General features: G+C 42.0%; 1 protein-coding gene across 1 annotated transcript; it reads left to right on the plus strand.

The window, feature by feature from the left end:
- Positions 1-8,327: 8,327 nt before the first annotated feature.
- On the plus strand, positions 8,328-14,049 carry LOC136098613 (ovalbumin-related protein Y-like). The gene is made up of 8 exons (XM_065832170.1): positions 8,328-8,361; positions 8,894-9,078; positions 9,706-9,756; positions 10,411-10,539; positions 11,249-11,366; positions 11,603-11,745; positions 12,098-12,253; positions 13,066-14,049. The coding sequence occupies exons 2-8, from the start codon at positions 8,911-8,913 to the stop codon at positions 13,465-13,467; spliced, it is 1,167 nt and encodes a 388-aa protein (XP_065688242.1). The 5' UTR covers positions 8,328-8,361; positions 8,894-8,910; the 3' UTR covers positions 13,468-14,049.
- Positions 14,050-25,790: the final 11,741 nt, after the last annotated feature.

A 25,790-nucleotide genomic window follows, 5' to 3' on the forward strand; every position in this document is an offset into this window, starting at 1 on the left:
TTTTTTTGTGAAAAATCCCGCAAGTGGTACTAAAGATTTCTCCATGGGAGTTTTGTGAAAAAACACAGCTTTCAAAATAATCCCTGTCTCTATTGAGCTTGCTTAGCAAGTAAAATTCAATTAGTCCCTGGGAAGCCCTCAGGTGAAGTTCAAAGCTCGAGTACATTACTCTTCCATGAATGCAGCTGTGCTTCTGTGTTCCTATGATAGTTTAAGGTTACATATTTTGTTTTTTAAGAAATACATGAGAATCCTAATATTATCTTTTTCTTCCTATGTGTCCAATGTCATCTGCAAATATGGATATATTGGCTCAATACTATGTCCTGTTTTCATTTTAGTTCTACATTATTGATTTTGATGCATACTTTTGATTTTTTTTTTTTTGTTCACAATAAAAAAAAATATCACAAATGCTTGTCATGAAGATTATACCAATTTTACGGACCACAGACCCTTAAAAACATCACTACATTGGTAACTGTTGTGAGTAAAACAGGATTTAGTACAAAATCCTGTTTCAGAATGAATAAAGCATGTAGATATGAAGTTTTCTAGGCGTTTATGAAATGTATAAATGCACACATCTAGAGTTTGATTTCTTCCTTTATTAAAGGTTACAAAGAAATAGCCCAACGGAATACTAATTTACTCTTATGTATTTTTCAATAAAATTTCGAAGGGTATTAGAGATGCACTGACAATAAGTCTAGCAAATATTTAAAGGAACTACTATTGCAGCAGCTCAGCCATTTTAGAAGATGAAATAATCTGAAAATCATGTAACTCAAAAGGAATAAGAAAGAATAACTAGATTGACAACCACTAGGCAAAACATTTCCCTGTTGAGAGTCTTGAGAGGAGGAACTCTGTCATTAATGTTGATTATTTCCAAATTAGCACATAGTGTGGTATGATAAAAAGCAGATCCGTAGAGGAAAGCAGCTGGTGCTACAGGTCTGACATTCACATTATTTGACTATCATGAGGATCTTTGTGATACAGACTCAGTTGTCTTTCAGTAGTAAAACCAGCTGTTTTATCAGGTATAATTTCATTTTGCTTCTTTAGACATGAATGCAGTGGTGTGAACAGTCCCAAGAGATGTGAAATTTTAGTGTGTTAAGGTTTATAATAAGCAGTTTATTCACCTTTTGAGCCTCTTGTAGCCAGAAGCACTTGATTCAGTCTGTTAAATTTAAAAGCCAGTACACTTAAACAATAAGAAGACTTGAGAAGGGTTACATTTGCAAACTAGCCTTCCTATGATTATTAAACTGGAAAGTGCTTAAAGTACAAAGATATGCCTCAGTAACCAACGTTGTTTCCTGGGCGACAACAAAGGTTAAAATGAAGGAGTGGGAAAAAAGCAAAGAAGTTATGAGGCTTAAAAGCAACTACAAAGCTTTCCCTTTCGCAAAAGCGAAAACAGGAGGCAGCAAACAGTGCAAATTCAATGATGCTGAACTAAACTTGCAACAAAGTTCCAATGACCAAGACCTGGTCCTGGTAGAAGGCACAGGGCAGTTGAAAAGTATTGCCCGTGAAGGGGAGGCAGATGTGGCCAGTGGGATAATGAATGCCTGTCATGTCCTCTGAGATCTCCAGAACCCTGGGGAGATTTGAGAGAAGCAGCCAGTGAGATGAGGTCTGTGGTCAAGCCCTTCTGTCCCCTCACCCACTGAGCAAGCAGGCAGTGGCAAGGTGCAGGTGCTCCTGCTGCACAGCTGGACCCTGTGCTCTGTCTCAGCACCTCTGCACTTGCACCTGGCAGGTTTCATTTCCCAGGCAGGTTCTCATTCTCATGCCAACAGGCAGCTGAGTATATTCGCTTTAACACAAAATAAAACAAACGATAACACAAACCAAACAAACAACCAAAAGGCCAATATTAAAATGCTCCAGAGATTTCTATTTGAAAAATACAAAAATAAGCCTTGAAAACTTCCTTGTTGCTACTGGCATTTTTGTGATAGCTTTCCAACAGCTTCTGGCATTTTTGTTTTCCGAAGAATTGAGACCCCATGTTTCTGACAGACTGCTGTGCAGCATCGGATGGAACGCTTGGCAGATAACACATATGGGGCAAGGCAAGATCTGAAACCCTCTGAATGTCTTGGTGCAGTTAATACACCTCCAGAAAGTACAAAGAGAGGTTCAAGGGCCTCTCAGTATGAGGTGTTGCTCCCCATACAACAAAGGAACAGTACTCCTTTGTGGGATTTGCAATGTGCTCACATTCTAAGTACCTCGTCTATATCACAGTACTTTGTTGGCCCATTAATGTGCAAAGACCCCACTGTCTCCATGTCCTTTGAGATCTTCCTCTACATGTAACACAAAATCACAGAACAGCTGAGATTGGAAGTGACCTCTGCCAATTGCCTATTCCAAGGTCCTCCCTTCAGACAGGGTCAGCTACAGCAGGTTGCTCAGGACCTTGTCCTGCTGGATTTTGAATATTTCCAAGTTTGGAGACTCCTCAGCCTCTCTGGGCAGCCTGGTTTTACCTCTCTCCCCAAAACAAATGTATTTTCTTATGTTCAAATGGAATTTATGCTACTTCAAGTTGTGCCCATTTCCTCTTGCTTGTTCACTGGAGGAAGTCGGCCTCCATCTTCTTTTCACCCTCTCATCAAGTAAGTTATGCACATGGATAAGATCTCCACTGCACTTTCTCCTCTCCAGGATAACAAGTCTTATCTCTCTGAGCCTCTCTTCTCATGGCAGATATTTTAATCTCTTCATCACCTTTGTGGAGCTCCTCTGGTACTATTCTAGTACATCCACATCTCTTTTGTAACAGAAAGCCCAGAGCCGAACACAGTGCTCCATCTGCAGTCTCATCAACACTGAGTAGAGGGGAAGGATAACCTCCCTTTTCCTGTCAGTAATGCTTTTTCTAATGCAGCCCATGGTGTTGTTGACTTTCTTTGCCACAAGGGTGAATGTTCAACTTGGTGCCTGCCAGGACGCTCTCTTCTTTTCTGCAAAGCCAACGTGATGGAGCTTTGTGCAGCAGCAGCCTTTATCCTTCTCTCCTCTTCTGCAGCAGTCTTTTCCTGTAGGGAAGGCAGGAAACATGCCAGCAATATTATTAAGAATCTCAGTAGGCTACTAGTCAGAGAAGAGGAAGGCTACATGGAAAGATGTCTGTGTTGAAACAAACCAAGAGATTAGTTTATCCTATTCTGTGCAAAACAAAAATGTTATTTTTCCCCAGAGCACGTGACAAGATAACTGATATGCTAGGCAGGCTTCCAGTGAGAGCTGGGAGGTAAAGTGAAAGGCATGGTGACACGAGCAGTGCTAGTCCCGGGCTGTCACGAGCAGTCTTCTCTGCAGGGAAAGACTCTGCTAACTGAGCTCCCGTATGGCATAGCCAGTAAACTAGCTATTCCCATGTCAGTGTCCACCTGTCCTGCACCTTCACAGAATCACAGAATGTTAGGGATTGGAAGGGACCTCGAAAGATCATCTAGCCCAATCCCCCCACCAGAGCAGGAACACCTAGATGAGGTTACACAGGAAGGCATCCAGGCAGGTTTTGAATGTCTCCAGAGAAGGAGACTCCACAACCTCCCTGGGCAGCCTGTTCCAGTGCTCTGTCACCCTCACTGAGAAGAAGTTTCTTCTCAATTTTAAATGGAACCTCTTGTGTTCCAGTTTGAATCCATTACCCCTTGTCCTATCATTGGTTGTCACCGAGAAGAGCCTGGTTTCATCCTCGTGACACTCACCCTTTATATATTTGTAAACATTAATGAGGTCACCCCTCAGTCTCCTGTTCTCCAAGCCAAAGAGACCCAGCTCCCTCAGCCTTTCCTCCTAAGGGAGATGCTCCACTCCCTTCATCATCTTCGTTGCCCTATGCTGGACCCTCTCCAGCAGTTCCCTGTCCTGGAACTGAGGGGCCCAGAACTGGACACAATGTTCCAGATGAAGTCTCACCAGGGCAGGGTAGAGGTGAAGGAGAACCTCTCTCGACCCACTAACCACCCCCCTTCTAATACACCCCAGGATACCATTGGCCTTCCCGGCCACAAGGGCACAGTGCTGGCTCATGGTCATCCTGCTGTCCACCAGGACCCCCAGGTCCCTTACCCCTACACTGCTCTCTAATCCGTCATTCCCCAACTTATACTGGAACCTGGTGTTGTTCCTACCCAGATGCAAGACTCTACACTTGCCCTTGTTATATTTCATTAAATTTTTCCCCGCCCAACTCTCCAGCCTGTCCAGGTCCCGCTGGATGGCAGCACAGCCTTCTGGCATGTCAGCCACTCCTCCCAGCTTGGTGTCATCAGCAAACTTGCTGATAGTACACTCTATTCCCTCGTCTAAATCGTTGATGAATATATTGAATAATATAGGCCCCAGTACTGACCCTTGAGGCACTCCACTAGATACAGGTCTCCAACTAGACTCCGCTCCATTGACCACAACTCTCTGGCTTCTTCCCTTCAGCCAGTTCCCCATCCACCTCACTACCCAGTCATCCAGATCGCACTCCCTGAGTTTAGCTGTAAGGATGTTGTGGGAAACTGTGTCAAATGCTTTACTGAAATCAAGGTAGACCACATCCACCACTCTGCCATCATCCATCCATTTGGTTATGTCCTCGTAAAAGTCAATGAGGTTGGTCAAGCATGACTTCCCCTCGGTGAAGCCATGTTGACTGCGCCATGTTGACTGCCCCATGTTGACTGCATGCTGGGTGTAAGGGGCTGGTTACGATGCTGCCTCCTTAGAACCTGGTTAGGTAAGATCATCCACAGCCTCCTCCTGGCTGTTGACTGATTCCAGGGACTTGAGGAATGAATAAAGGACTTCACATATGCTGTGGTGACTAATAAAGAGACTGCTGTGTGTTCTGGTCCAGAACCTGTATAGCAAGCAGACCCTGGATGCTGTGTGCAGTGCTAAGCAAATGCAGTGAGTAAATGTGAGAGACTTGTGAACAAGACAGGAGCCTTCTGAAAATGCTGTCACTGGAGAAGTCCACTATACCAACACTGAGGTATGCACATCTGTTGCAGCCAGTGAATGATCAAGGCAGAACTGTAGACAACCACATCAGTCTCTTCAGAATGACACAACACTGCTGCAGAAAGGTGCTAGGTGGTCTACAAGCTCCTGTCTGAAGTAGCTGGGCCAGACACATACTTTTCTTTGACTTGGGGAAAGAACACAGTCCTACAGGACAACTGAGAGACAAATCATCACTGATAGTTACAGCACTAAGGTCTGCAATGGCAACTAAACAATCACTGGCAGTCGCTCAGAGTAAGACAAACATGAAACAATAAATGTGCTCCTTCCTACTGGCAAAAGAGCAGCAACATGGGTGAGAACAAAATCTTGAGTTCTGTGTGGATTGTTGTGATTGGAGCAGAGGCTTTGGTCTGTGAGCTGACCTGGACTTCATATCCTTTTGGAAAGGCTGAAATGTCCAAGAGTCTGTTGGTTTAGGGACAGTTCCACAATGAAATGCCTGGCAGAGCAAAGGACAGTAGAGCCTCAGCTGACCTCTTTCTTGGGACAAGCATTGTTGAAACAAGGACACATGGCAAAACACATCCTTTTGTGTTTGTGTTACATTACACAGCTGTGCTGGACAGGGCAATCCATTACCTTTTATCCTAGGAAGTGCTTCGACTACAGAAAGGTTTGCTTAATCTGACTAGACTCCATGACAGATCTAAAGTCAGGGAGTAAACTATGCTGTATCTCTTATATTCTTACAATTCTGCACTGTTGGCTGATCGTGATCAAGATTTTTACTTACTTGTGGAATGATTTTACTGCTTCTGCAGCCCTCTTTACATTAATCATTCATTCAACCAATAAAAAATAGAAATGCTAACTACACCAGTAACCTGGGTTGTGTATCAACTTGCTTCTGGAGGGGTGTGCTGCCCTTTCTGTACTGCAAAACAAAAATATTCCTTTCATTAATGGATATATTTAACTCAGAAGTATTTTGAAAGCCATATCATTGCTAGCAATATTAATACTGTGAATTCGCTGTTACGAAATAACTGTACTGACTCACTGGACATCTTTGTCTCTACTTAGTTACGGGCTTTCTACGATGATCCAAATGTGATTCTGGTAGAAGGTGCACAAGTGCCAAGGTGGCTCACAATGATGAGCTCTAGCAAACTGCTAGACACTTTGAAAAAGATTCAAGACATACTCCAAAATTACAAGTGACAGGGTAGAATATATTGGCTAATCCTTTGACTTCTGAGCTATAAAGTATACAACAATGGACCGTGGCCATGAGTGTTAAAGCTTGTTTGAACAGAAACAAAGCAGTCTTCAGCAGGAAAGGCAGAAGGGGCAGCAGCCACAGGAACAGTTTGCAGTTTTGGGAGCATTCCTAGTTGTGTAATTAAAGGTACTCACCACGTACAGATACATTCACCCATTTGACCTGTCTTTCCACCGGTGTGGTGATACCATTTTCAGCTAAACAGGACTCACACCAGTGGTGCCCAAATTATGTACCCCTCCTGTGAGAGAACAGATCATTCTCTTTACAATAGATTTGCAGTCATGGGCCGCAAATATGATGACCTTTCCTCAAAAGCATTACTGCTGCATAGCAAAGGATGTAGCAGACTGGTCTGAGCTGCAAACTGTTCTATGTAAAGCACTGGTTGTATTTAAGTGCACCAGTCCAGACTGAGCCTGTCACAATAATTATTGCACTGACATCTTCAGCTAAATAGGATTAATAAGGACTGTATAAGGGAGAAAGGAATGGATGGTTTGGAGTCTTTCCACTGGCATTGAAAATTAAAAGGGTTAAGGAGTCCACCTCTTTACTCCAAAAGCATAACGTGTTCTAGACCATTTCAGAGGCATTTTGCGTATTGACTTTGGATTTCTGTTTTAAAATCACATGGCATGTAAAGAGGTCAAAGCAGTTTCTTTTATTGTCTGTTCATTCTTTTATTTCAAAGAAATTATGCGACTGCTTTATGCTTGCTATTGTATATTATGACTGTCCTGCAGACCATGAATGTTTCTTCAGCTGTTTTGTTCACCTGATGTGCCATGAAGTTACTTGTGGAAGGTCTGTCAGAATGGTCTCTGTGTGTACAAAAGGCACATTTTGAATCTAGCATCTCATACTGTGACCTGTGGAGAAGGAAAAGAGCAACTCATCTTAAACCACCATTCAAAATTTCAGCAGCAAGTTCTAATCCTTTTCTGGTAGCATCTGTCTGGGTTTTAAATATCCTGATATCTGGATTTAAAAAGCAACAGAAGCCTTGTCTTGCTTGTCTGCTCAACCTGTTTTTTCCCAACACACCTTTCTTCAGCTCTGTAATTCTTCTCTATACAGATGATCTGAATTTTGCTTTTGAAATTAAATTATATTCCCACAATATGTTCACTAGTGGCTTTGTTCCACTGATGTGCTGCATAGAGTGTGACTGTGTCCGAGTTCCTTGAGCTAGACTGTTCTGAGTTGAAGAACTGCTCTGTGAAACACTGTGTCTGTAGTCTTTTACAATGCAGACTGTGAGTGGCACCAGACAATTACACACATGTTTTTGCAGCATAATCTATTTCAATATTATTAAATTTGGCAACTAATATTTGAAGGATGTGCTTTTTCTCAAGTTCCTTGGTAGCAGAAGTTTCTCCATTCCTCAGCCAGAGCTATGGATTCTGGTGGGATGAAAGACTACTGATATTGGTAATCCAGCCAACAAAAGGAGAGAAAAAAGTTGCAATAAATATGCTGTGGGCATACCACAGCAAGCAGTCCTCAATATGCTGATCTTACCAAATTTTTTGAGTTCATAGAATGGTGACTTTAAGAGGTATCTGGCCTGTCACTACTCATTATAGAGGAAATTAACTCAAAATTCTTTAGAGACATTGTGCAAACTGAATTTCACAATTTTTCATTTATTTTCACTGAACATGATGCACTTTTGCTGCCACAGCCAAATCACATGTACTAGTCAAATTTCAATGAATAGCTTTTATCATTATTTTTGCTTCAGCCATTTTGGTATGCTCTTTCCTTTTCTGCAAGGTTTCACGTGCTGTGATGAACAAATCTTGTATTCTGGAGATTTTAGGTTAAAATCCTTTCATTAGGCTTGCTTCTTTTTTTTTCTTTTTTTTTTTTTTTTTTTTTTTTAAAGAATGGAGTTATTCCAAGTAAAAGTGCATGTGTGACATTGAGCTCCATCCATCACTTTCTTTGGTAAACAGAGAACAGGCAACATGGGGCGTGTCCCAAAATCAGCAAGGTATATTTTAAGGGGTTCAACAAGTCTGCCCCAAGTACAGCTGAGCAGCTGTACTATTATCTTCATAGGGCAACCTGATAAGGTAAGCATTTCTTTCTATTATGATTTAAGTTTAAACCTGCAATTTAAAAAAGTATATGCCTCTTACAATAAGATTGATAAAACCTTACGTTTATGATGAAAACTTATGTTTATGACTTTCAATATCAGCTGAAGAAATGAATGATTAAAAGATGCCTCTGCAGGGACCTCATTTCACCTTCCCATGTGTGTTTTGTGTTATTTTACTGTTTTACATTCTGCCATGCATGAAGTCTAATTATTTATTTGCATGAACTAAAGATTTGTTTACTGATTCTTCCACATTGAAAAGCTGGTGATGTGTTATGACAGGCTTTTTTCCTTCTTCTTCTATCCCTTTAATTTCTCATTTAGAATTAAAAGATGAAATTGTTTATATGCAGGACCATTAAAGCTCAGTAGGAGGGTTTATGGATTCTGTTTGCTGAGAAAAAGCCTGTGCAACAAGTTCAGGGGTTCAAGTGCACTGAATTTCTTGTATTACAATTCATATATTTCATCATAATAAGCCACACTCTTTCTGTTTGCCTTAGACAACACCGATTTCATAATGGGCTCCATCAGTGTAGCAAACGCAGAATTCTGTTTTGATGTATATAAAGAGGTGAGAGTCCAGCATCCCAACGACAATGTCTTCTATTCCCCCCTGAGCATCATTTCAGCCCTGGCCATGGTTTATCTGGGAGCAAGAGGTAACACTCAGTCTCAGATGGAGAAGGTAAGTTACACACGTGGGTGTAAAGTGACCTCTGCTTGTGCTTGTTCTTTCTAAGTAAAACATCCACTGACAAGGTTCTCACGTGTTTTAATGAACCAGAAATAAGTGAAAGTCACAAAATGGAGAAGTGGATTGAGAGTTATTTAGGGAAAAGTATATTTTCATTAAAAGGGGCAGTTAGTTTTGACTTAGAAAAGAAAAATATGTCAAGGACAATAACAAAATGGATTACCAGCCAGTAAATTTTATTCTATGATTTTTTTAAAAATTATTACATCTTCCAGATAATGTGAGGAGATTTTTAAAATATATATAAAGAAAAATCCCAGGAAGAGAGAAGAGGGAATTATTATTAGCAGCACATAATATGTAACTCAGTTAATTCCTAGGCATTCACTAGAAAAAAGCCCCAAACATCTAAGTAAAGAGTGGTTTCTTGAAAAGCCACAGAGGGCATAAACCAGTTGCAAGCTCACTTGTAAATTTTTAGTTCATCTATGTTCTCAGCACTTTTTTTTTTTTTTTTTTTCTGAGCAAACATCTTTACCTCAAACATTGTGTAAATCTCAAATTCACATCATTTTTGGTCATGCTTGTCATTTCTACCACTGTCATTTTCTCTTGCAGGTTCTTCACTTTGATAACGTTACAGAAGTTGGAAACGCTATTGACTCCCAGGTAGAGAAATAACTTGATTTACCTTTCTGTCTTATTTCCTCCTTGGAACGAAACTAGAACTGTTCCGCCTCTCCTCCTGGTAGTTAAGGCCATGTCAAAAACTATGGCAATGCTCTCAAACCAAATGGATCTGTGGAGGGAGGGGAAGAAAGAGGGTGCAACCCACCTATTTGTTAAAAACCAGGGACAGAAGGCAGGTTGCACATCTTGCACCAGAACAAGGGACAGTGTGGGGCAGGATATTTTGGGCACCAGGATGCTTTCCCAGGCAAGTGCTGTTCGGGGCAGCATGTGAAATGGACCCAGCACCTGGAGCCAGGGTTCAGGAATCAGACTTGCAGCTGAGAGACTCCACCACAGGGCAGAAATATGCTGGACAGAGAGAGAAGAGCCCAGAAGTATCAGTAACAGGAACACAACTGTACTTTTAAAAAAGCACATTTTAGGGGACTTATCTTGAAAAGGATGAACTTGTTGGTTCAATATACCATCACCAGGGCACCTGCTGTCCCAAAGGTGACAGCCCCATGTCTGTGGGGGAGGACTCCACTGAAACTTGACTCTTACTGATAGAGACAAACCTTTAGGGTCTTATTTCCTAGTTAAGAAGAAGCTAACGCAATATATATTCTTATTTTCTTGTCATCACCTCAGTGTGGCAGTTCTGAATACATCCACAATTCACTCAAGGATCTCCTCTCAGACATCGCCAGGAGAAATGCTTCATACTCACTTGAGATTGCTGACAAGCTCTATATTGAAAAAACATACCCCGTTGTACCGGTGAGTTGTGCTGTGATCTGACCTCAATGACATTCTCCATAAAGGCCCCTGCCACTCTACCCTACAGAAGCACCACCTACAATAAGCCCCCTGTCTGTTGATGAAGAGGTGATTGTGAGCCATGAAGGGAACAGGTTCATGACCAGTTTGGACCTTCCTGTGGCTTTTAGGTGGAGGCCAGGTGAAATTATAACAGCATAAAGTACACCCATGTTGCAAGCCCCATAAGGAGATAACAAAGATTTCTTCTCATTCATTTGGAAATGCCTTTAATGAAAAATGTAACTTGTAAGGAAAATTAAATACATTTTATGAATTGAGTGCATGAAGACTGAAATTGTCAAATTTGTTTGTTTTTTTTTTTTTTCAAAGCCAAATATAAAATCTTCCAAGTGAAAAGAAGCTTTGGTTTGAAATCTGAGAATGTAAGAACACAGTATTGAAAATAAAAAGTGGGCACAAAGAGAAGTAAACAAACATTCTTTTTCCTTAAAAATGTTTGTTAAACTGAAAATGTTTTAGTAAAATAAATAAAATAAACCAAAATCTTAACTCAGAATCCTATCCAAGAAACCCCTACCAGACCTAAATATGTGAGGTAGTTCTTGTCCAGCTTGAAGATTCAGTTACAGGAAGACAATCTTGCACTTCACATTCATACATTTTCAAGTTCTCGTCAGTGTGACAGTTGCAATCCTTCTGCTTACAGGAATACTTAAAGTGTGCAAAGAAATTCTACAGAGCAGAGCTGGAAGAAGTTAACTTCAAAACAGCTGCAGAGGAAGCAAAACAGCTCATTAATTCCTGGGTGGAGAAAGAGACAGATGGTAAGGACTAAAAAATGGGTAGCAGATATTTTCCCCTACCTACTATAATCTATACCCTTGTCTTCCTTTCCTTACAATGTCTAGAAAAGGTGAGTCAAGCTAGAGCAGGTTCCTTATTGCTATGAAATCAAAACTCCACAAAGCAAGCCCCCCACCCCCATGCCGTTCACTGTAGGCATTTATGCACACCAGAGCAGGTGTATCTTAACATTCTCTGTCCTGCTTCTTTCTTAAAGGAAAGATCCGAAATTTCCTTGAACCAGACTCTGTTGATCTTGATACTGTTCTGGTCCTTGTAAATGCCGTTTACTTCAAAGGGATATGGAAGACAGCATTTAAAGAAGAAGACACTCAGGAATTTCCCTTCAGCGTGACAAAGGTAGGGGAACACAGACACAGCTTCTGGCCAGGAATGCAGGCTGTTGGCTCACACAGCCAGGAGGTTGGGTGATACACACAACCTGTTGCTGTCACAGGTTGAGTGATTTAGCTAAACCACTCACTGTCACCATCTGGGCCTAAGGTCCAGGTGTGTTTGCAGGAGCTGTGTCTGACCAGACTTCCGGGGCACACAAGCAGATGAGACAGGGAAAAGGAAACACAGCTCTTCTTCAAAGGCAACATGCTTGAAGACTTAGCCCTTTCTCTTTCAAAGGACTTGTGCAGTTGCCTGCTTAAAGAAAAAAAAAAAATCCCCTTGGTCACATCACCTCACATTTTTGTTTTTGCAGCAAGAAACCAAACCTGTGCAAATGATGTGTCAGAACAGTACCTTCAAAGTGGCAGAGGTAACTGAAGAGAAAATTAAGATCCTGGAGCTTCCGTACGCCAGTGGGGAGCTGAGCATGTTGGTGCTGTTGCCTGATGACATCTCTGACCTGGAGAAGGTATGGCCTTGGCAGGCAGAGCATAAGAGTTGTCACTTCAGTGAGACCTGGCTACTGTCAGAGCTTTTGCTGTTCATTTACACCCCAGCTGCCCACACCAGGACTCTGCTGGGCAGACAGGAGCACAACAGGTGCCCGGGTGCTACCAGGTGCTCAGGCAGAGACCGGCCTCTTAGGAGAGCCCTGGACTCAGTCTGATAAAACAAAGGTAAAAAAGTCTAGTGCTGCTGTAGCCCTGCAGAAGAGGACATTGCTATGTGCAGTATTCTTCATACCTACCAGAAACAAACATGCTAGCAGGATTCTTTTTTTTTTTTTCATTTAGAGTATTTTCAGTCTTCCAGGGGAGCACTCAATGGTTTGGAAAACAGAAAAGTTTATCCAAAGAGAAATAAAAAAGGATGTGGTGAGGAGAGCATTCCAAGAGCTGACTAAGAAAAATGAGAAAAGTAGTATTAAAAGGAAATAAGATGAGAGAAGGGATCAATAAAATATGTTCCGGGAGGAACAGGTTTGGGGCCAATTTTATTTGATGTTTTCAAAAACTGTATTTTCACCAAAAAAAAAGTGCCTTGATCTGATGAAGAAATTTTCAGATGAAAAGGTTTTGGAGAACTTCACCAAGATAGATGATATATAGGCTGTAGTAAGAAAGAGGTATACAGAATAAACAAATGCATTGAAGGTTAAGTATCAGTTCTATTGTGTGCACAAAGTAAATGGCAAAAAAATAGTAACAAGTGCTATAAACTCATCTGTTAAGGCCATTGCATTCTTGTCTCAGGCATGTGATTCCCCACCTCTCTTTGCAGCTTGAGGACAAAATCAGCTTTGAAAAACTGAAGGAGTGGACCAGTCCTAATGTGATGGAAAGGAAGAGAGTGAAAGTGTACCTCCCACGCATGAAGATGGAGGAAAAAATTAAGCTCCCACCTGTCTTAAAGGCCTTGGGTCTGACCGACCTGTTCAGCCCTTCTGCTGATTTGTCTGGCATCTCTTCACAAAAGAGCCTGAAGATATCTGAGGCCATCCACAAGGCGTACATGGAAGTTAATGAAGAAGGCACTGAAGCCACAGGTTCAGAGGAGGTAACAGCAGACATCAAACGTTCCTCTGAATTTGAAGAGTTTAAGGCTGACCACCCTTTCCTTTTCTTGATTAAACACAATCCAACTGACATCATCCTCTTCTTTGGTAAATATTGTTCCCCCTGAGGAGAAGAAAAGCTGGAAATAATACTTGCCTTCCCCTCAGAAACAGCCCACCCTTCCTGTAGTATTGTAATATAATCTCATCTTTTCAACATTTTCTTCAAGTGAAAAGCCTTCAATATGTAGGGAGATGTTATTGAAGAAATGTGTGACTTTTCAGATCTTACGTGTAGCTATTTTTGCTCACACAACTTATATTCAGGATGTGTATCCCTGAATGAATGAGAATTTCAGGAGGTAGCTTAGGAATGTTTCCCATTGTCATTGAATAACTTGAGAGACAAGACCAGTGTTCTGAGTTTTGAGAAAAATCCTTCCGCTGCTATTGAGAAATTAGTTTCTCTATAGGACTTATATGAAATTAAACCAGCTTTCAGAACAAACCTGGTCCTTTCCATTGAACTTGCTGGGCTACCATCCTGGAATTTACACTTTGACAACTTGCAGATGAAATTGTAAACTTTAGCAAAGCATTCTTCTTCCGGGAATGCATTTGAGCTTGGTTGTGCTGCAGGTACGATAAGGCTGTGTCTCTTGTTCAAGGGACCATAGAGAAAGTCTACCATTTCTTCATAAAACATCATCTCCAAATACAACATCTTCGATGTGATTTCCCATCTTCATTCCAGTGACATATAATTGATTTTGTGAACCTTAATTGTTGGTTGTTCTGTTTATTCTAATAAAAGCATTGCAAACTAAATACATCACTGTCTGTTCTGGGTTACTGTACCACATAACCTGAAACATAGGATATAGTGGGTACTGATTACTGACAGAAGTGGTTTAGACTGGGATTTAGATCCTATTTTCAAAACCAGAATGAATGTACCCATATATGAAGTCACTAAACAGCTTAAGTTTTGTTTTTTGTTTTGTTTTGTTTTATTTTTTCAATTTCGAGCTTAAGCAAGGTAAACCCTACAGCTCCTATTCTTACTTTGAGCTTATCTTCATATGGCATATAAAATAACTATATATTTTTTTAAATTTGCTATTTCATTTCCATATAGTTTTAAAAGATGTCCTCTAGGTGTCCTCAGTAAACATATGATGGTGATGCATAAGAGATACAACTTCAAAAACAGGAGAAGAGTGTTTGCCTTAAAAGGTGGACTACTTCAGCTCTCTAATACCTACAAGAATCACACAAGGAAATCTTTCTTATTGCCTCTTGATGTGATAATCCTCTAGAGATGTTATTTCCTGTTTCACAGTCTTTGGAGAAAAGGTTCTTTAGGTTACAGTTTATCCAATTTAAAAGATTGTTACTGTTAATCACTGAGTTAAGCAATCTCTGTTCTGATGGGATACATGTGCAGAACTGCGAATTACAATCACAGCACTTAAAAAGCAGTTACAGAAGGAGGCACATGGCAGTATTTGGAACTGCCTCAACCAAAGTCAGCATTAACTATAACTTGAAATGATTATGCTGGCAGCAGGGAAACATATTTACATAGCTGCTATGAAGTCTACAGGAGAATAGCAAATACTGATCTACCCAAGACAGTCATAAAGGATTAGTTACAGTTAACACAAGTACTCAAGCAAAAAAAAAAAAAAAAATTTCAAGAGATATGATATTTCAAGGTTTACTGTGTACATTGTGTTCTGCTTCCCTTATAGCCAAAAGCAGTCAACAGAGTTTTGCTGCAACAACAACAAAACCCCCAAACAGACTAACAACAGAAGAAAAAGGCAGGATTTGCCCTAAGGAGCAGAGGGTATAATGTTATTAAACAAATATAAAACTGTTATGAAACTGAAATAAGCATGTCTGTCACTCTGCACTTTCTAGGTACAATAAAACTATAGACACTTATTATGGAATTCTTTTATTACATAACGTAATAGCTGTTTATTTTGTTTAAAAATTGTTTTAATTGTTCTTTTGCTTAATTATTATTTTTAAACAAAGAAATTGAAAAAATCAAGGTTGAAATGGCAAGTGGCTTCCTAAAACTACACACAAGAGAGGTTTTCAAGGCACAGAGTCCAGCTAATGTCCTCACTATGAAACAGAATTATTTGACTGCTTTTAAATTGAGCCATTAGGTGTCACTAGGGATACGAAGTAATGTTTGCCAGTCTTCTGAGAGACAGACTTCTGTTGGAAACTAGGTTTGGGAGCTTAATGTAGGTTCCAATTCTGTCCTTTTAATTTTTGTGCAAGCAGATGATTCTGATGTGTATACTGAAAATGTAGACCAGTGGCAACGTGCTTGGAACCCAGCAATTTTTTAAGAAAAAGGCAGAAATATTATTTGGTGAAAGTCCAGAGGTATTTTAAGATATCTGTGCCCTGGAGGAAAAAATAGTATAACAATCAAATACTGTAGATGGGATAGGAGAAAATGTCCTCTGCAGAGGCTGAAATCACAGGTAAAAATGCCAATTCAACAAAGCTGAATAAAATCTATACATCCCTATATTGACAGCTGGGCTGAGGACTGTGTCTATACACTGCTGATCTGGGCCAGCAGGACCTGCTGTGAAGGCTCTGCCATGGTGAATGTGGATGCTGCAGCCCCCATGGGAGGAGATTCTGCAAAGAGCAGCAGGGAGTGTGTTACCAAGGGATGAGGGTAGAGCAGCCTTGAGGGGAGCAAACACTGCTGCTTCTGAGCTCAGAAGCCCAGCAACAGTTGAAAACCACAAATCCCAGTTCTCAGGAAGTCCAGGTATTGTGAAATAGTCCTTTTTGTTCCCTGGTAGTGTGACTGAGGTTGGTATGTCAAGAAATTGACATTTGTCCATCCACTACACTCCATTTTCCCTATGTGCTGTGTTTTTTTGGATACACAGTACTGCTAGAGATCTGTGGAACAAAAACAGCCACATACAATCACATTATTTTTAATGCTGCATAGGACAGCATTAGAAGTGCTCTGCGGACTAAATGTGCCTTTCCTTCTCATGTCATTTGGGGAAGGGTTGGAGCTGACCTATCTTCTCCACCCTTTGGGGAGAGCCCATTCCCCATTTCTCTGCACACTTGACCTGCAAGAAAGGCCTGCCGTCTCCTAAGCAAACAAAATCCGTGGCTGAAGGCACAAGACTTCACAGGCAGTGTGTGAGACAATCCAGGCAGGTCACAAGAAACACCCAGAGGCCATGAATGCAATTGCAAAAAGCAAATTTATTTTAGTTACCTTGCTCCTGTGGGAATCTCTGAAATAGCACCTAAGCTTCCTGGCAGAGGTGACACAAGTGGGGACACAGGCAGACAGAATTCAGCCCTGGTAGAAAATCACTGGGCCTGCTGTCTCCGCCTGTATTTCAAGGCTTCAAGCAGGTGCAGCCTTCTGCTTTCTCACAACAAAAGCAGGAATCTCAGGCATAAAGATAAGGCACCTTAGAGTTTCTCGCAGGCCTCTGTTATCTAGCACAGAGGTTCTACTTGTCAAGCACACAAGGTCAATAAAACAACTGGTGTGATGTATATGCTTTTTCTACACCCCAGCTGCAAGTCACTTGAGCCTATTCACATTCAACCTCCTCGCTGTTCTTCTACTATGCCCCCATACAGGTTGCACGCTCTAATCATAGTCAGCAGAGGAAGAACACACAGAGAATTTCCTGGACTCGAGGGGAAGAGCTGTCCTGTGCTCCTAAACAACATTTAAGGAAGCACAGCGTGCTGAATCAAACTGAAAGCTACATATAAGCATGGAAGGATTTGACATGGAGCAGTGGTTCAGTTTTCTGTTTCTTGTGGCTAGTGAGCTAAGATTTTCAATCTAGAAAAGAGACAGCAGAGAGGGGATTGTCAAGGAGTAGCAAGAGTGAGGCTGCTCAGCAAGGGAAGGGGATCAAGGGCAGCAGATGACAGCAAGGTCAGCAGAGCAGGGGCCTCCCTGGTTGGGTCCAATGCTACAGTTCCCAATGCTACCACCACAGTCCAGTGGTGCCCAAACAGGTCTGTAGCAATGAGGTAGGTCAAATATCAAGCCTTGGGGCTAAGACCTTGCATCAACGTCTGTAACGGTCCTAACCTGAAGACTGTTGTACAGCAAGGAGTTAGCGACCCACATAAAAATTGGCCTGATCAGGCACAGGCATGTGCTCAGCTGTGCTATCTTACGCTGCATGTACTGCTTGACCTTCAGGCCTCTACTAAGCTGAATGTATCATGTGGTTGTGGGACAAACTTCACCTGCTCATCATAATGGAGGAGCTTGTAGATGGCCCTGTACCGGCACCCAGCGATGATGCTGTCGGCATATCCTTGTCTTTATCTTGAAGTGAGGCAGCATGTCTCTGTATAAATACACTTCAACAGTAGCAATGATAAATAAGAATTGGTTATTTCTAGTAACATACCTCTAAAAGCTGAAGATCACACCACCAGTGAACTTCTGCATGCATGGGATATGTGCAGCATGCTGTGCCCTGAAAAAAGATCCATCCAATGCTACACAGCTTGAGGTTCCCACCATCTGAAGGGACATGAAATTATCTATGCTATCTCCTTTTTCCTTTTCATGTTATCTCCAATAAACTGCATTTTAATCAGTTTCTTACTGGTATCCAAAACAAACACTTGCAGTGGTGCATTACAGGGTCCATCTTGATGACGTTCCTGGCCAGCCACAGGCATGCAAGGATCACAATCGAGAGACTCAGTTTAAATGCTTCTCTCAAGTGAGGGGGGATGTAGACCCCCATGGAGAATTCTCACAGCTCTTTCACAAACAGTGCTCTGATTCAAGGTTGGGCAGTTGCTTCAGATGTGCCTGAGCCCAGGCAGCCAAACTCCTAAGAGAGGGCTAATGTTCTCATGAGCAGAGGTTTCTGAAGTCCTGGATGAGATGGAGACAAAGACAGACTGACTATTCAGTATCTGTTACAACGGAGGAACCTAATGGTATTAAAAGAAGTTAGTAGAAAGTAGTTAAAAAAAACCCAAATCACATAGAAGTAGCTGACAACAAACAGGTACCTGAATGATCATGATCAAAGGATGTTGGAGACTATAAAATTTTACATTATTTTAAAGGGAGACTGGTCAAAGTCATGCAAGAGAAATCCATTGAGAACTAATAAATATATAGAAAATACTACCAGCTATTGAAGTCCCAGGACTGAAAACAGCCCATGTTAGGACCCTGATGGCATGGCCAGCCTCAGCAGGAGCTTTCCCTCACACCCTCTGCACATGGGCCCAGAAGCCTGTATTGGGCACTGGCATTTTGATACTGGGGGTGGTCTTTGTGAAAGGAAGACATGGACTGTCCTCCGCCAGTCTCAGCCAGTTGCACCTAGCCCTGTAATGGATGAAAATAATCCATTGTATGCCAAATCTTCAGACAGTCAGAGGAGTGTTTGACACCTCTGCTCAAGTGTAATTAAGATAGTGAGGGCAGGAGAAATGTGAGACATATTTGGAGAAACAAAACATGTGGAAGGTGATGTTATTGAGAGCATAACTGAAGACACACTTTTGGATGGAGGTGGTCCATGCCAGAAGAGGCACTTCCGAGGAACTGCAGCCACAGGCAACCCATGCCATGGTAGTGACATCCCAGAGGGACTGAAGCCTGTAGGTGACCAACATGGAGCAAGGACATCCCTGTGGAACCGAAGTACCTGGAGCAGACTGGTGCACAGGAAAAAATCTAGCAGCTACAACTGGCAGATAGAAACAGCCACACATCAACCCCAACCTTTTGCATTGTCTGCTGCTCCACCAAAGGGACTGGGAAGTACTGAGTGTAACACAAAAGCTGAAACTAGGAAGTGGAGAAGGAGAGTTTTGGACTGAAGCTGAGTGCGGGGAAAGGGTATGAAAGGTCTAAGTGTCTGTTTCATAGTTTGTTACATTGGTTTTTGTCAATACCTGAATCAACAACAAAAATTTTGTGTTAATCAGTAAGAAATTATGTAAAACTCCCTAAGACTGTTGCCCACAAGAGAAGCCCATTTCAACTGAGCATTGCCACTTCAGTCTCTGCCTGAACTACACTGTAGGTGTGTGTTTTCAGGCCTGCCTTCTGATGGACCTCAGACCCAAGCCTTATAACCTTGTCTCCAGGCCCATGTCTTTTGCTCATAGGTAAGGGACAGGGCTCAGAGTGCACTAAGACTTTAATGGTCCTGACCAGCCACACCTGGAACCTCTACCCACACCTATGGGCCCAGGATCTCCGAGCTTTGCCCTGGACCTTCAGTCCCTCTCTGTGCTACATCAGAGGTGTACCAGTCTCCAGTTTAAACATACCTGTGGCCATAGCTGGCCAAGGACTCCGAGTGTGACCTTGGCCCTGCCTTGTGATCACTGGACCTGAGCCTGGCTCTGATGTGTGAATTGACTTCATGGTTTGTCTTTGGACCTGCCTCACAGCCACGACATTGCCTTATGATCTGGACTCTTAGTTGGAGCTGTTGGTGATCTCTGGGCCTGCCCTGCTCAAGTTCTGTGGGACTGATCCCGAGCTGGTGAGGCTCCTGCCCTGCCAGCTGCAGGATTGTCCTTGCCTCCTGGTTTGTCTTTCCCTGGGGAGATGCTTGCCCTCGCTGCTCCCTGAGAGTCTGCTCAGGCCTCCTTGAACCCTCTGACGAGTACCAAGGAGCCTGGTGTCTGGTCATACTGGGCCTTGTCTTTACAAAACTTCCTGATCTTCCTGCAGCACTCAGCCCCAGGCTCCTGACTGAATCCCCTTCCACCCAGTCAGACCCTCCTTCCCTTCTGGCTTGTGCCCAACCAGCCTCTGTGGCCCATTGGGGTGGCCTGACCCCCTCGCTCAGCCCCAGGTCTATCACACCAGTCCACTGTCCCTGCCCTTTGTGTCCCCTGAAACAACCTGGGGTTCTCTGCATCTGAGGGAATGTAAGATTATCTATCCTATCCTATTTTTGTCTTTGATGTTATCTGCAATAAATGTTATTTTAAGAAATATCTTACAGAGTCTGAGTGCCTTTCTTAATGCAGATCATAAGCTGGTGAGGGGCCTGGAACACAAGTCTGATGAGGAGCAGCTGAGGGATCTGGGGCTGTTTAGCCTGGAGGGAAGCTGAGGGGAGGAGACCTGATCGCTGTCTACAACTCCCTGGAAGGAGGTTGTAGCATGGGGGGTGTTGGTTTCTTCTCCCAAGTAGCAAGTGATAGCATGAGAAGAAACACCCTCAAGTTGCACCAGGGATGGTTCAAGTGGGACATCAGGAAACATTTCTTCATGGAAAGGCTTGTCAGGCATCGGAACAGGCTGCCCAGCGAAGTGGTGGAGTCATCATACCGGGAGGTGTTTAAAAGATGTATAGATTAGGTTCTTAGGGACATGGTTTAGTGCCAAAGTTAGGTTATGGTTGGACTTGATCTTGAGGGTTTCTTCCAACCTAAATGGTTCTATGATTCTGTGATTCTATAACAAACACTACCCATAGTGCCTTACAGCAGTGCACTACACGTTTTCAGTGACTGCAGAGACCTATAGTCTCCTGAACTCTCCTCCTTTCCCTTTCTGAAAATGAGTCATTTTTTTCAAATCATCAGGTATCTTCCCTAACTGTCCTGACTTTTCCTTAGTCATCATTTTGCTGTTCTATCTAAAGAAGCTTTTCTTACTGCTCTTCACATACCTTGTCAGTTTTCCTCCCAGCAGAATTTTCACTTTTCAAATTCCATAACTACATGCTTGGGAAAAACTTCTGTACTCCTGCCAGGTGGATTGTCCTTGCTTCTACCTCTTGTGCAGTTTCTTTTTGTATTTGAGCTCAGTCAGAACGAAGACACCTTCATCATAAGAGATAGCCTCTATATTGCTTCGGCAGCAAGATATGTGGCACATATGGGAGTGAGTTAAAGGCTTTGCATGTAGGTGAGGCTAAAATTCACTCAATCCAGTGAAGAAGAACCTTCAGGTTCTGGGTCAGATACTCCCAACCAACCTGTTGCTGGCCTGTAGCATGAGGTCATTGAAAATTATACCATGAAGGCCACATATGCCTATATCAGATCAAATATGCATGGGGGAGCATTAAGAAACCATCAGCTGTACAATGAAGGTTGTCAGGTTAAAATGAATGTAAGACCTGATATGCAATATCCCAATGACAACCAAGGGCAATGACAAATGCCTCTGTCACAATCTGTGGGAGATCAAGGCAGCACTGCAGGCAACAATGTCATTCGCTTCAGAATGGCACAGTGCTGCTGCAGAAAGATGCCAGGTGGGCTACAAACGCCTATCTGAAAGAGATAGGAGACACCTCATTTTCTTTGGCCTGGGGAAAAAACACAGTCCTGTAGAAAAAGTGTCAGAGAAATCACTGCTGAGAGCTACAGCACCAGGGTCTGCAATGACAACCAGATAGACAGCTGCAAACGCTGGATAAAAAGATTTCTCTCTCTGTGAATCATTGCTTCTGTCCCTCACGGAAAAGCAGCTTCCAGTTGCACAGTGTGGAACAAACACAAACACAGAACAATGAACATGCTCCTTCCTACTGGCAAAAGAACTGCAACAAGGAGGACATAGGTTTTTGTGATTGGATAAGAGGCATTGGTCTGTGAGCTGACCTGGACTTCATATACTTTCGGATAAAAAGTGCCTTTTATACTCTCAGGTGTCCAAGGCTTAGGTACTCAAGACTGTTGGTTTTAGGGCAGCTCCACAATGAAATGCCCGGCAGAGGAAAGGGCAACAGAGCCTTAGCTGACCTCTTTCTTGGGACAAGAATTGTCAAACAAGGATGTGTGACAGAACTGTTTGTACCACTTTGCTCAGCTGTGCTGGACAGGGCAATCCAGTGCCAGTTGTCCCAGGTAGCCTTCCAACTACCCAAAGGTTTGCTTACTCTCTCTAGGCCCTGTATTGAGCAGACTATACAAGACATTTTGCAAGCTGGCACTACGCTGACAGCCTGTTCTGATCAAGATTTTCATTTGCTCATGAGCAGATACAGTCATTTGCAACAGGCCTTCCAGTAATTACCAGTTTGCGCACAGAGAACTAAAACAGGCCTCTAGGAAAGAGTACACCGTGTATTTCTCATTCACTGTCAAAGCACAGCTTCTTATACTCCACATCTTTTCTTACTTTGAGTGCGTTTTGAACCACCACCACTTGCTGAAGAGAAAAAATAGCAGGTCAAACACATGTAAAAATGTTATGTAGATCTGGAACTGGGACACTACACAGAAATCAAGTTCACCAGGTATAAAAAATGCCACTGGGATAATTTTTATTCTATACTTCCAGTGTGATGCTATGAAAAAAATGATCACTGGCAAGACTGTTGATACTCCCTGGATATGTTTGTAGGTCCTAAAATACAGGCCATTTTTCATGAGCTGGGCCTGTGACACAGGTCTGAACACCTAAGTAATTCATCTATGATAAATCAGATTAAGGGAAGGGGAATCATGGTTTTTTAGGAAAGAGGCCTGAGGGATGTTTGGAAGGAAGATTTGACTGAGTTAAATGTACTGGCCAAGTCTTATATGCAAGAATGGAAGACCAGTGTGGTAGAAATATAAATGAACAACTGTGAATACAAAGTGTACATGAGCAAAAAAGGAATAAAGACTGAAAACAGTGGCATAAATTTGGGGTTCACTACGAACAGTGTGAGAAAGCACCTTATTAGCTGTAGACACATCTGCCCATTTTGACATCTCCTGTTCAGCCTTTTCATCTTCAGCTTTGAAGAACTCCTGCTAACCATTGTTTTCTGGACATGAAGCTTAAAAGCAAAGCGAGGTGTGATACACTCACTGGGACTCCCAAGGTCCAGGCGTACCTCTCAGTATTTTATTATAAGCCCAATATTCTTCTGACCACCTAGCACTGGAAAACACTACTGCCTCTCCTGATGTCTATGGCACCACCTCACCTCTTCAGCTACACGAATGAAATTGAGTCCCTCTCTGCTAGTGGGTACAAAAGAGGGTACTTGTTTAAGTGTTCAGTGCCCTGGCTCACTGGTACACCAAACTGTTTGGTGAGAAACACACTGTTGTTATTCACCACTCTTAAGACAGGTTATGGTGAAGTGTTAATAAAAGCATTTATATATAACATCCAAAAGAGAGGTAACACACTAAACAGTATTTATAAAAATGTAAGTAATTAAAAAAAAAAAAAAAGAAAAGCATAGTTCTATATCTGTACACTAGGGCTACTTTGGAAACACCTTGCCCTTACTGACCTGACCTGGTATCTGCTCAGACACAGTGACTGAGTGACTGACAGTTTTGGCCATAGTGGATAATTTACCCCTTTTCTGTTTCAGAGACTCTCATAAGAGAGAAATTCCTCAGCATCCTCCATATGACAACTCAGCCTTGGATAAAGCTTCTCCCGGACAGTTTTCATTAAGAAAGAATCATATCCTCCTAGTTTCACAAGGCTTGCTAACCCTGACAGCTGCTCACCCTTTGAATGCAGTGGGGGGCGAGTGAGGAGCTGAGGTACTAGCTGAGCTGCCCAAGTTCCCTGGCTGTGTCCATGTAATATGTCCACAGACCAGGCTTCCACAAAGATGGAAATGTTCCTACTAAAACTGCCTCCTTGCTGTCTCCCTCTCAAGGAACTCTCCAGCCATTCTTCTCAGCTGTGGTAGCACTAACTCAATGCTTTAAAGTATCTGGCTGAATCCCTTTGAGGCTGGATGTCTTCTCCAACACCTGGCTGGCTGGTAAACAGCTTCTTGCAGCTTCAGTAAGAGGCAAAACTATCCTTCTTTTCCCTGTTATTTCACTAGGATGTTTCAGGGTGGCAGGACCACTGTGTCTACATCAATCTATTTATTAACAAATGGATACGAAGAGCTAAGTAGGATACCTGTACATAACTCATTACTGGTGTTTCATTGACCAGATAGTGAAGATTTTTTATTAATAACACACCTGTGAGACACATTCCCCATTCCCTTTGTCCATCAGCATACTAATACGTATTTTATAAGTAGAGATAAAGTTTTCTGAGAGGTACTTCTGCCATCGGAAAGAGCGGACCAACTTTTTAGGCTTTCTTTGGGGCTGAACTAGAAACAGTAGGCCTAACTCAAAAAAAGTGAGAAAAATTATTCTGTGCTTAAGTATAGATATGTATCTGTCACACTATCTGTGGGGGAAAAAAAACCACTTGGCTGATACTTGTGGAGTAGAGATCTAACAAAAAATAACATTTCCACTACAGCCCTGTCTGAAGTCCTCAGACTTCCTTGCTAACAACAATGCAACAAGGATAATGTGTATTTCTATGGCACATTTATTTTCACAAAAACAAGCAGACTGTGGCAAACTGCACTGTCTAAACTTCTGACAGCAGCACAGGAGCCTACCTCTTCTCCCTAACAGAGATCACAGTCAGCTCCATATATGTTCTAGAGAATTATGTTACAGTGAGTTTGGGATTTCCGCTCTCTCCATCCTTTCAAAAATCACATAGTGCTTTAAAGAGGTCAGAATAGTTTCTTTACTGTTTGTCCATTCTACTATTTCAATATAGAACAATAGCTTTTATAGCTGAAATGCTTTTATAACTGAAATATATTTGCTATTGTACATTATGATTGTCCCACAGACCATGAACACTCCTTCAGCTGAATTTCACAGTTTCTCTGTCATCTGACAGGCCATTAAGTTACCCATGGAAGATCTGAGAGATACATTGCAAGTGCACACCACAAACACACTTAGAATTGACTGCTTTTTACTCTGTCTGGGGCTATGTTTCGCTATTGCTCCCTTAGAATAAAGTAGTTTGCTATAAAACCTTCACACCCATCAAAAGATCTTTTTAAAATATCCCATCTTTTCAAAGAAAATGTGCCTGCTTTTGACTTTCATCTAAATTGTTTTTCTCACACATACTATTCCTTATTTCACCAGTTTTGTTCATGGAATAATAGCCCAAGTCCTGTTTTTGCTATCTTCTGTCCAGCATGATTCAGCTGCATTTTGTGCATCCAAGAAGGATCAGTGGAAAGAGAGTTCTGGTTTGTTATGACAACCATAATAACAAATTGACCAATTATCGACAGATTGACTAATAACTGATAATTCTGTTTCCCATCACTAAAGTTTTCACATTTTTTGTTTTTATTAACAAAGCAGTATCTAGCTGCAAATGAGACTTAAAGGGACACAAGGATTATTTCCCAGTCTTTTCTACAATTCAACAGTCCCGCTTTACTGTTGGAAAACACTTTGTTATACAGAATGAAACCTAATATTTGCTCTCCCTTCATTCAAAAATGGACCCATTGAAACTAAAATCTGACCTAATCCCATTAGTTTATTTTTGTGGTGTCAAAGGTCAAACTTCTGAAGGGCAGCAGTGGGTAAACTACAGTTCAGACTGTATAAATTCCCAGGG

Source organism: Patagioenas fasciata, chromosome 2 (genome assembly GCF_037038585.1).
Source record: "Patagioenas fasciata isolate bPatFas1 chromosome 2, bPatFas1.hap1, whole genome shotgun sequence".
NCBI classification, from domain to species: Eukaryota; Metazoa; Chordata; class Aves; order Columbiformes; family Columbidae; genus Patagioenas; species Patagioenas fasciata.